The sequence below is a fragment of the Trichinella spiralis genome, assembly GCF_000181795.1.
Source record: "Trichinella spiralis strain ISS 195 chromosome Unknown Scfld9, whole genome shotgun sequence".
Lineage (NCBI taxonomy): Eukaryota > Metazoa > Nematoda > Enoplea > Trichinellida > Trichinellidae > Trichinella > Trichinella spiralis.
Genome location: NW_003526948.1, coordinates 3,763,935 through 3,776,839, shown reverse-complemented (window position 1 = coordinate 3,776,839; position 12,905 = coordinate 3,763,935). Strand labels below are relative to the sequence as shown.

The 12,905-nt window shown below is 36.9% G+C and overlaps 1 protein-coding gene across 1 annotated transcript; it reads right to left on the bottom strand.

Moving 5' to 3' along the window:
* Window positions 1-355: 355 nt before the first annotated feature.
* Tsp_05497 (putative anion exchange protein) lies at window positions 356-12,677 on the bottom strand (the record flags this gene model as incomplete). Its single annotated transcript, XM_003371813.1, has 32 exons — window positions 12,660-12,677; window positions 12,161-12,389; window positions 11,815-12,102; window positions 11,672-11,751; window positions 11,333-11,473; window positions 11,128-11,259; window positions 10,945-11,091; window positions 10,769-10,887; window positions 10,470-10,533; window positions 10,058-10,191; window positions 9,595-9,793; window positions 9,059-9,385; window positions 8,444-8,787; window positions 8,305-8,377; window positions 8,002-8,247; window positions 7,808-7,936; window positions 7,508-7,701; window positions 7,110-7,289; window positions 5,297-5,393; window positions 5,025-5,212; window positions 4,033-4,150; window positions 3,694-3,789; window positions 3,554-3,639; window positions 3,185-3,371; window positions 3,062-3,127; window positions 2,162-2,418; window positions 1,971-2,082; window positions 1,596-1,769; window positions 1,283-1,438; window positions 1,020-1,218; window positions 784-957; window positions 356-552 (listed from the first exon to the last, which is right to left on the bottom strand). Coding segments are annotated over exons 1-32 (5,151 nt in total), but the record flags the coding sequence as incomplete, so codon positions are not given.
* Between the last annotated feature and the right edge of the window lie 228 nt (window positions 12,678-12,905).

Here is a 12,905-nt window from a genome sequence, read left to right as displayed (position 1 = left end):
CGTCGCGGTGCTCTTCCAATACAAGCGCAGCAAGCCGAACACGAACGTGCGGTCGATCAGCGACAACAAGTCGACGAAGAAGAAGCCGACGCTGCAGTTGATCCGCCGGGCTTGGTGGAAATCTTTGCCCACTCGACCCAGCATTTCGCCGACCAACAACGACACCAACGCGGTCAGCTCGTCCAAGTAATGCTCAGGCAGGCGCATCTTGCGAGGCAAATACAGGCGCTTGTTCACCGCCAGATATTCGGCAATGCTTTTCGACTGGAACAAGCAGAGAACAATTAAAACATTTCTCCTCCCCCTCCCCCTCCCCCTACCCCTCTGAATTTGGAAACAACAAAACAACAAATACCAAAATTTCCAAAAAGAACCACGAATTGGCGCAGGCCATTTCACGCGACGGTCCCACGCTTGCCAGCCACTGCATGGTGATCTCTTCGTGCAACTGTTTGCCAACTTGGCCGGCGGTGGCCAGCGATGATCCCTGCCGGTGCGCAACGCCGGCACTGTCGAACGTCGACCGACAAGAGGAGGACTTTTCAAAACCGCCTGAATTATATAAATTTTATTTCAAAAATGGAACCCCAATCAATTTTTACACAAGTCCACAACTCACGTATCACGTCGACGAGGTCGTTGTGACTCGGCGAACGGTGCGCCAAGCTGCTCTCCTCCTGCTGCTGGTCCACGTAGTAATTACTACGACCTGGCCCGGCGGTCGACTTGGCCGACGCTTCTTCTTCGCCGTCGACGCCTGCAAGGGAAAAAACATATTCTCACGTTCGGTCATCAACGACAACAAATTCACAACGCCTTTCCCACCAGTGCACAGGCGTCCGTATTTGATGTAGGCGGCTAACAGTGAACTGCGGTCGTGTTGGTCGCAAGAGACGTCCACCAATTTGGATATGATCTTCACCAGCTGACCGATCATTTCGAAACACACGCTCGACACTGAAACTAAACAACAGCAACAGAAGTCTTATATTCCGCTATCCACTTTGCAAACAACATACCAAACGGAGAATAGCCTGACGACGTGAACAGCATCAAATTGAACAGCTTGTTCAAAATTATGTACAAAAATTTGACCAGAGACTCCGGTCTAGCTTTGGTCATGCTGCGGATGATGTTGTGCACGTCTGTTTCAGACATTGCTGCGCTGTTGGTTTTCAACTGTCGATACAGGGTGAAAAAGTTGTCAATATGACTATCCTGAAATGAAATGGGAATAACATTTTCATTCAACAAAGACCGACCACGAATTTTCAACTCTCACCTCAGTGAATACGGTAGTCACTGGCCTGAGTCGAATGAAAAATGAATGACGATGATTGTCCAGCCATTTGATATTTGGCAAATTCACCTGACCAATTACAACAAATTCATCAATGTCATTGGAAAAAGCAACAATGAGAAAAAACAGCGCATACTTCTGGAGACAAATAGTAATAACTCGTCGGCAGAGCATCCAACGACACTGGCAAACTGATGTCACCGCTGGGCAATTGACCGTTCGCGACAAGTGGAAGCCACTGGGGAAAAAAACAAATTTTGAAATGGTCGAAAACAAAGAGACCAAATCATCTTACAGAATAGCCAACAGGTACGGCCGATTCGGGATTATCCGAAGTGGACTTTTGGCGGCAGCTGACGTGGTAAAATGTGAACAACAGATGATGACTGTCGGAGAGATCGACTGGAAGTTTAACTTTAATTTCATCATAAAACTGTGGTGATCTGAATGAAAGCAAAAATCGATCAATCTGAAAAATTAATTAACACAAACAATTTACTTATTATGATAATTGACAATGGTGAAGGCGTAATTTTGCATCTCAGGACAACTTGATTTGCCAAAAAATGCCTAAACACAGTGAAATAATTAAATACTATTTTAAAGTAAAAAAGTTCAGTTTTAAAAAATGATGAACTGAATAAATAAGTCAGTTTCATCATCAAATTACCATCAGTGGAGGATCAGCAGCACGAATCAATTGAACTTTAACCGCAATATTTCTCGCTACGCCGGATCTGCTGGAAAAATTAACCGACTTTGGATATATGAACAGCATATTTCTACAAAAATTATAATAAATTGAATAAAGAGAGTTTGTTCAAAACCTATTGAACAAAAACACAATATTACACAGAATACCTGTAAAAGAGATTAGGAGCGAATATTTGTTTCAATGGAAATTCCAAAATTTCTTTATAAGCCGGCGGCTTGGTCGCATTGTACGGCTCGAGGGGATTCAATTCAGGACTGAGTGTATTTTCTAAATCTTCCAAACACGGACTGACGTCAATTTTCATCACACCGCCGATGCATTTCAGCCGTTTGATTGCCGATGACGGTTTACGAATTTCACAAAGATACTTAGCCAAATCATCATCAGTCAGTCGATCCTCTTCCTGAGAGACAAATCAAAAAAGAGAAATTATTCGATCCCACTTCAAAAAACGCTTGAAACAAAAAGAGAAAAATCTTAAATTATTACCTGCTTAAAAAAATTATTAACGGTCACAATCAGTGGCTTGAATGAGTCCATTTCGAGTGGATCGTCATTATTTTTCACTGAACGCCGCCAACTAGTGCGCACTGGGGTGCTTCTTGAAACGCTACCCGATGCAGATTTGCGCATTGTTTTCTGTGATACGCATTCACCTGTAAATGTATTTTTTCAAAAAAAATTAATAAATAATAAATCCATAAAACAAACATGAGATCAACTGTGCACTGACCAAGTGTTCCAGAAGAGAGTGTGCTGTCTGAATCGCTGACGTGGCATTCGTAATTTTGACCAGTTGCGCTTGTACAACCCCTTTCCAGTGTTGAAGCACTGCCGATAATTTTGGACAAATCCACCGCACTCCAAGCAAGCGCCATCCTGTACTGACCCAAACGATCACAATATTCTACAGCATTGGCGGTTAATTTTTCTTTGTTCTGAAAAAGAATCTCCATTCCATCTCCATTCATAAATAAATAAATGTATATGTATATATATATATATATATATATATGCATACATTTGAAAAAAGAAATTTTTTTTACCTTGTCCTCTTTTAAATATGGATCAACAGCGTCATTTATATCGCCAGGTTGTAGAACTTTTTCCAACTAAATGAATTGAAAATTACACATACAACAACAGAGAAGATGAAAATGCAAAATTACCCGTATGACGAGAAATAAATCTGGCGATGGACATGTAATTTTGAACAAAGCCGACATGCAACAAGTGCTGGCATCCTGATAGGGGGTGCTGCGCCGAAGCAGAGCTCGCATCTCTTCGGAATTGTTGTCAAAGTAGAAATTCTCAGATACCTCAAAAAAGAAGACCAGAATAAGCAACGTTTGAAAACTGAATTTCAAAATGGAAAAACTCTCCAATCACAATGTACCCGTCTCTTTTTGTCCGCATCGAACAGCCACATACTGCCAAAGATGGGCTCGAATTCTGGTTCTAATCTGCAAACGTTTACAACGAAAAACGAGATTAGCTCTTCTTTCCAGCAAATTTACATAACTGGCCAACAAACTCACTTCAACGAAAGAACAGAAACGATCAACTTATGCGCCTGCGGTTCGGCCGGAATTGGTGGAATATACCGAAGCTCGATCATTTCTTCCTTCAAACAAAGCAAAAAAAAATAACATACTGCAAAAAGTTTCAACACACAAACCTCTGGTGGTAACATGGATGGAGAAAATACGACGCTCTGACGTTGTTTCTGCCTTAAAGTGTCATTCAAAGCATCCAATTCACTCAACGGCCGCCTCTGAATAATACCTACAATGACCAGTGTAAGAACAGCAAATGGGAAAAAAATGTTCACAAATAACCAGGAATGAACAAATCGCAGTCGACTTGCAGATCACTGGCACTGCTCGACCAGGAACGTCTGGTGCCGGCGCTGCACACCTCTGAGCCGGATACGAACGAAACACAAGAAGTTCTCACAGAATCCTGATTTGACGAAAAATAACCATTTTCATCATATTAAAAAATTTTTTCAACGTACATCCGGTGCGATGGAATCCAAATCCACTTCATAAATCTGAGTCGGACCAAATTTCACCGACGCCAATCGTTCACTTTGATTCTTCTTGTACAATTCTCCAGTAGAAAAGTTCTCATACCTAAGCAAACAATTCACTCAACTTTAATGCTATGTAAATCTCTCTTTATTTTGCTTCATACAAAATTATAATATTTTCAAATGTACAAAAAAGAACTGCAATTGACAAATGAACAACACATTACCGTCGTAAAACGACCACGTAATCGGCAGAATAAGCGGCCAGTATATCTTTCACTGGATTTTCCAATTTCTCCCTAAGAGCAGTGAAAAACATTGCAAAAATTATTTCCAAACATTACATAATACAAAAAAACACCTGAATTTTAAGCGTAAACATGCATTAAATGACTTGTTAAAATATCTAACCAAATGACCATCCAAATTAAATTCCACTAATACAAATACACCGTAATAGAGGTAAATAAAACATTCTAAATTACCCTTAGCGAATATTTACAATCAAATAATGCACAACTCAAACAGACCAATGCAACCAACTATTGACAGCTCATCTGAATGATGAAAACGCCAACTTCAGCCTTTGAGCAAATCACTGTTCACACGCTTTCACGTGCACAGTGTGAAATTGTGACTTCAGAAAGTTTTCACTTTGAAAACATGCACAATATTAGATGAAAAATAATCAACAATGTAGACCAAATGCAAAAATAAAAATAGGAGCTAAACTAAATATCCGAAAAAAGTAACTAAAAAATGATCAGCATGAGATCGTTTGTTCAATACGAACATAAATAATCTCGCTTAAAATTATTTAAAGTTATAATTCAGAAAATCACTTGGCCTATTTCATTATTAATTTAAAAAAAAAATCTTAAATATTCAATAAAATAAAAAAGTTTAAAAACTGAATAAAATCTTGAGAAAAATATCTTAAAAATTACAAGTTATGAGAGAAAAAAGAATTCGCTTACAAATTAGCATGGAGAAGAGCTCGTTGTGTGAAAGCTTCATTTTTGGGAATTGTTTTCAATTCAATGTCATTTGGTGGAAAATCGGCAAAGCTGACGCGCACATTCCAGCCATGCTCATAAACGCTAGCCTTCAACTGCGAGACGTACTCTTCGAAATCAACTGGGTCGACGACATCATAAACATTTGGCTACAGAATGCAAAATTGACCAGTAACACCGTTGGAGCAAAGCCATTTCGTTGGAAAGGAAAAAAATTTTTCAAGTCAACTTACAAAATTTGTCAACGATGTACGATTTGACGAGGAAGTTGATTCAGCTTTTTGAGGATAACTCGAGGCAACTTGTCGACGTACGTCAGAAGCATGCAATCTGAAAATGCAAATTCTCAGTTGGTGGAGTCCAAAATACCACAGATGAACAACATTTACTTAGTCAATCGGCGAGCAAAAGCCCGTTGTTGCATGATGCGAATTTTCGCACACTGTGCTGCACAACAATTCAAATCAAAGCCCACCACCAGCGATTGATCCACTGATAAGGCTACACTTTCAGCTGTTCAACCTGAAACGAGTTCATTTCAGATCATTTATCAAATTTCATAAATCAACTTTTTACACTTGAAACATTTATTGAAAAGTGGATTTTTTTCACTTGAAAAAGAAATAAATTATAAGTTCATTGGAAAAAAATCATAATCATTTATCAATGTGACAAAAGTAATTACGCTGACGAAACAAAGACCACAACAGTCATACACTGCTGAAAACAAGTAGCCTGAACAAAGTTACTTTCAAAATTGTTGGAACCTGTTATTGTTATAATAATAAATGCTATAACAACAGCCTTTCACTGAAACGCGAGAACATTTGAATGAATAAGATCACACGTAAAATTCATCGTCTGTGACTACAGTATGACTACAGTATTCTTTAAAGTAAGTACTAAAAAATATCTACTTTGCGAAAAACACTGAACAATAACAATTTAATGCTTAAATAATGTTCATTTTGATAAATTAATATTTATTACTAATCGATTTGTATTAAACAGCAAATTGGAAACTGACAACGTACTACTTCTTTTGCGTGTTTTGAGGAAAAAAAAGAACAATTCGTTTTTCGTTTCTTGTTGCAAGCAGCTAGTTGGCTAGTTTCAGCTGTTAACTGAATAATTTAAACATGCAAGAACAAGGCAAATGGCACTGATGTTTTGTGCATCATCAGTAGTTGCTTTTGCATAAAATGCTTTTAACTCAATAATTAATTAATACATTTATTTAACTCTTTGTGTTGATTGACCGTTTCAAATTGTTCAAAAACAATCTCGAAGTCATATTATAATATACTTTATAAAAAATGTTTGAAAAGTAAATTCAATTATTTTTATGAGTTTTCAAAGAACTAAAATCTGGCAGGCACTCTGGCGAAAAATGTTTTAATACAAAAATACAAGAAAGACATTATTAATTACATCGGTTGCAAAATTTGTTGTTCGATAAAAATTTACATAATTTCATACATTTTACGAAAATAACTTTTTTCATCATTTAATAAGCATGCTATCAACAAAACAAGTCCTGATTATGAAAAATAACAGATTTAATTGCAATAAAATGAGATAAAACTGATTGTATAATAAAGACCGCACAGCTTCGGAACGACAATTTCAACTGTAACCGATCAGATCTCTTAAATTCTTTTTCTCTCACAAGAAAGAAATAAAAAATAATACATCGTATAACGCAGTATACAACAAACAAACAAACTAACCAACTGAAATATGTCTAGTCTGATAACTGAATAGTTGCACATTCAGCGCACAAAAAGATTGGATACAGTAGTAGAATAAGATGGAAAAAATAGCGTAAAATGCGTAATATAGGATGAATATTTGTATTTGTGGGTATATATAATAAATAAGTATGACGTCCAAAGAGAAGAACAGTGTCACAGAGGAAACAGTAAGAGCGATTGTGATGGCCGTTCGTTACACAGTTGTTACATAGAATAATGGATGGTCAAGATGAAACCAGAGCAAATTAAATAATCGTTCGAATACTGTACAAAACCAACCTTTTCATACTACATTCGACTCATTTCATCATTCTCATTAGGGGGTTCTGCATCATTCAAAAGTGGCTTCTTCTCTGTTGACGGAGTTTCTTCAGCTCTGTCAAAAGATATCGTAATCGCCTCACTGTCATCCTCTTCCTCTGCAAAAGTCTTCAACTCTTTCTGATCGTTTATCTTCGTCTTTTTCATATTCCTTCAATAAAAAACATGTTGCTTTAATATATAAGCACTCATTTGAATATGCTGCGGTCGCTGATGAAGGGAGGTAACTCATTGACTTTTATGTGAACAATTATCACAAGCTATTTTTTAAAAAAAACTGTATAAAAAGAACAAAAGCTTATTTTATAATTTTATAAACTGTTTGTTCTAATCTGAAATCTACTTAGGCATAGCAGCAAAAATGCATACTTCGTCATATCAGAATACGAAGCAATGTGCTTCCAAAGGCCTGATCTGTTCACTTCTTCGGATAAATTTACTTTCTCCTCTGGATTCAACGATTCAAGCGGAATGCTCATCACGTGTCCGGATGAAAGGGGTATGTGTAGGTTGCTTGTCGTCTGCACTGGGACCAATTTATTCGCCTCTTCTTGCTGTTCCTTCTGGAAAAGGATTAAATAAAACTGCTCTTAGAGTCACACAACAACATCTATTAACTGATGCGCAGTGGTCACCGAATCTAGTGATTCTAATTTTAATTTTACATACCTGTCGTTTTTTCTTTGCATCTTCACGTTTACGCAGTGTTATCTCCGGCATCTGGTCATCGAGAAGTTTCAGCTCTTTCTCTGTGAACACATATTCCAAAAGTTTGCGAATAGCAACCAACACCACAAGCTGCAAAAATCGCATACACATAATCAAGTTAAGCAATGGATAAAACCAACCAGAAAATGAATTACCATAAGTGGAAACGCAACTGAAGTTACTTCAACCTCTTTCACCACGCACATGATAATAAAACAGGTAATTTGAAAAAATGTAAAAAGATGAACACGGCGAATTGGTACATGGCGTAAGTAAATGTAATCCGGTTGATATTTCATCGGCATAAACAACAAAAGCAATCGATCGACCATTTGCACACCGCTCAAAGATGAGACACCCATGTACAAGAATACACCATACAAAACTGGCATTGGGATGTGCTGAAGACAAAGATAATATTGAAAAAAGAATATCGTATAGCAAGAAGAGGATCGTACTTTAAGTATGGATGTCATCAGCGTTGAAAATCCTATAAATAAGAATACCAGTGTGCCAGTAACGCGCTGTTCTCTAAAGAAGAGAAAACGAAATAATTAATTCAGCTTCCAGTAGTAATTAGTCTACTTTTCCTATTACCGAACGCCGATAAATTTTGGCTTCTCGCCCGGAGCTCGACATTCAGATTCCACACGAAGTGCATTGACATGGCTGACGGACATGACAGTTGCGGCCACGAATATTGGCAATCCCATAAAAGCGGTGATAAAACATACAGTTGCGATAAGAAGCAGATCAAGATGATAGCCACATCCTTTCTTCAGTTTGTTTTCTTTTCGATTGACAATGACAACTGTAATCTGATGATCCATGAACAACAAGATGCAAAGTAGAACTGCAGGCGCAATGCCAAGTGGTATGATCCACCAAGTTGACGGATCTGGTAGTGGATGCACTATCCAGCCACGACTTTCCAATGTTGGCTGAAACAAATTCACATGAATCAGTTGTAAATAAGGAACTTTCCTTTTCAAAAAATTGTCATATATATTAAAAAAAATATATATATATACTGAAAAGTTTTCAGGCACGTATAATTTCGGGGTTTGCAAACCAACGAAATAGTCCAATAAAATCATCAACGAAATTGCTATGAAAACGGCAAAATCGCTCAAAATTGTTCGAACCTAATTAAAAAAAGCGAAACTGAATTGTGTATAAAATTGCTGTCATTACTGTTTCAATTGTACTAACCGATGTAGGAAAATAGGAACTATTTCGACCACGCTTGAGCACCATTGCAATCGTAAACGTACCGGCCAACAGCACAAGAGACATCAAAAAAACATCTAACATATAGTAACAAGAATCACCAGTTAGTTGACCATTCAAATATTCACAGTGCTCCAGAGGTACGTTATCCCAATCGATGTATGAAATGTTTTCGTCTGGTTGATGAAATAGCCAACTGGATGCGTTCATTCGACGTCTAGACATCATAGATTTCACATCATCCATGAACGCAGATTCAACTGGCTTCCCAGAACAACTGCAATTTCCACCTACACCAGTGGCAGAAAGCTGAAACATCATATATCGTTGTAAAATTCTCAATAAAAACAAATCAAAAATAATTAGCCTAGCAAATTTCTTAAAATGCTGCATCTGCAGATTAAATATATACATTATAATTGTATATATTTAATTATATTTAATTGATTAAATATATAAATAAATATACAAATAGCACAAATACAAAAAAAATTTTTTTAAGAAACATAAATACATACCGGATTCCATTTAATAATACGAGCGTTTTGTAAAATTTTGATCAGCTTTGCAATTGATTCATAAATGAAAATAAATGATATCAATGCAGAAAAGCTTTCTTCGGTAAAACGAGTAATGTAGGAGACCATCGCTGATGCATCAAAGGCTACAATTATGACCAGTATAACGCCACTCCAAGTATTGATCCAAAAACGAACGCTGAGAAAGTCGAGTGAAGCTTTTCTACAGACAGTATTATATATATATATATAAACAGATTAGTTTAGAAATTTCAAATTGCCAAAGTAAAAATATAATAAGTTAACAATTTAAACTTCAGTTCACAAACTTCCCAACTGAATCATTATCTAATATTGCTATCGCTGATAGATGCATCTGAAACACCATCCTCAATTCAAGTCAACAACATTGTACAGATGATCCGTGTTGAAATTTTATGCGAAGAAACACGCGAAAACTCACTTGCATAAATCAAACACAACTCTTTCAAATATGAGAACTGGACCCGTTGAACCGATCATAGTCAGCGGCTGACCGGCAAACAACGAATATAACGTTCCACAAATGGCACCACTAAATAAGTTTTCTATTGCTGCCTGAAATCAAAATATGTTTTTATAAAATTATTAAAAAAAACCTTGCTTGAAGTGTGATTAATTATTCATGGTGAAAGAAAAACAGTTTTCAATACATACTAAGTTTCTGTCAGTAGCCTCTTCAAGCAAGCCACCAAAAGTGACAATCGGTGCTAGCATGGCAAAGTACATGTATAGAAAGGCTGCAACGCATTGCAAGTTGAAAGCGTCCTTATAGTTGAAAAATAAAAAATTTTCATTCATACGATGGGCAGATAAATTGCATTCTATGTTCTTACTTTAAAATCAGAAGCATACCATGGAATTTTTCTCTTAATATCTGCCATCAAACCACCAAAAAGTCTGAAAAATATGAATATGTTCAACAAACTACAAATTTCGTGCAATCACACACAGATCATGATCATGAAAAGAATACGATGAAGAATATGATTATGAATTGGTTAATTAACAAACAATAACAATTGTACAATCTTGAAATAAGTATTATATTATATTATATTATATTATATCATTATCATTATTACTTATAAAGAATAGTGATAAAAGAATTCGAAAAGCAATAATAATTGCTTACTTATGAGTTCGTTTTAATGCAATATCTTGCCCATGGCCACCAGAGATGTCATCATCAATATTATTATTCTGAGAACCATGTGCATCTTCCTTTTTCGGTACCAACTTTTTGCGTGCTTCCTGTAAAATAATTTTATCATTCTACAATTGATGTTCATTTAGCAAAATGCATATAACCTGCGATGGGACAGACGTAGGAGGCTCAATTCTTATTTTTGGATCCCATTCACCGGGCGGTAGAACGATCACTTGTTCTAAAAATTCATCTATCCCATCCAAAAGATCTTCACGATTCCTAGCCTGGTAGGCGACGTCGCAGAAAACCTTAAATTAAACAACATTGTAAGCCTTAATCAGCACCACAGTAGGCCTGCTGTTTGCGGATACTTCGTCTGACATCAGTGTTGATATTGCACGTCCAATTTCTCGATATTTCAGCTTGTGCCCTTCAGGACCGAGCAAAATGAACATAAATCTAGTTGGCACGGGTACCTGTAATTTATGACAAATTATAAAACTGCAAATAAATAACAGTTCATCAACTACTTAAACTGAAACTATATACTTCAGTCAAATTGTTAAAATGACACGCTTTATTCAACCGGATAAATGCAGAAATGTAATTATCCAAACTGCTCAATTGACCAACCAAGACATTCGAAGCTTCTGCTCCTCGTGGCAACTTCTTATACAAATGATAATTGCCCTTAAAAAGAACAAAAATTGGTCAACTGATCAAGTACTGGCGAATCTCAAAAATTATCAAAAACGCTTAGCATCTCAGCTATGCAAGTTGGCTAACTTTCACACAAATATACCGCATGTAATGCATTTGAAACAACATTTGTTCAACTTTTATCATGATTATTTTGCTAATCAGTACAGTAAAAAGTGAAATTTCTACCTTCGCAGTGATGTCACTACCATCCATAACGCGTGATCCTTGCTTGGCAGAAAGAGCCGTTCCTGAAAGCTTGTTCAAACCTGAAAAACACCATTTTCAAAAACGTTGTTCCCTCAAATAACATTTCAACAAGTCACGTTTACCAGTGTCTGGTACGTTCAAAGCGGTAGGTGAGACGGGAGCCGGAATTTGAGATACGGCCGAAGATTCCACAACAGTCGGAGTCATGCTTTTAGCGTGTGACAAGGAACGTCCAATATCCGCAATTGAACGCACAGTTTGTAAAAAGCTTTGCCCAGAGCTCATACCTTCTTTGTGTGCCTTATTCTGTTCATATTGATGTTTATGCTTGCTCAGAAGAGCTTCCCGGACGGTGTTCACTGCTGACTGTTTCAGCAAACCTTCTGACAGAAGTGTACTAATTGTATATTCTTAAAAAAGGTTTCAATAAATTAAACAATGAAAAGTGAAGTCGTCATCATCCCATACCGATTACAGTCTCCAATTCAGTAGCTTCGACATCCAAAATCACAACACCGTTCATCAAACAAGAACGCAACTCGAACAAAGAATGCAGAGACAGAGTAGCGACATGCGGTTTTGACCAACGATTACCCCCTTCTTCCACATCTTCTTCATATTTCACCCAACTATATAAGCAATACTTTTCAAAATTGCATACAGATACATGATTAATTCTCAACTGCACACACACATACTGAAAATTTTTAAAATACCTGACGCAGAACGTAAGAAAATAATAAAGACAAAGTCACCAGTCATCAGATTACAGATTACAACCAACCGTTTGCTAACTTTAAAGCCCATCTTTAATCCCAGTGTAATTTCAAATCAACTCCATCCCGGTTTTCCATCCTCATTCTATTCTATATTTTTTAAGAACAAACATTTCAAAATACCACGCTCTCCACATGTAAAATATCATCGAATTCATCTAAGAGAAGACAACACTTGATAAATTACTAACCGAGCAGTTTCTCGCCATTCTTGGTTAGGGCCAGTGCCGTACAGAAATTCCATTTCAGTAAACAGTGAATGCGATGGTTGCCATTCCAAATTGTCACCGTTTTTCTGTTGATTAAGCAGCTGTTGCACACGCGCGGAAGGCGCTAAACATAAAGCCAAAAAAAAGAATAAAACTGCTATATGCAGAAGAAGATGCCTCTCTTCAATTGCCATACCCATCACAATTCTGTCTTCTTCAACTGGCGTC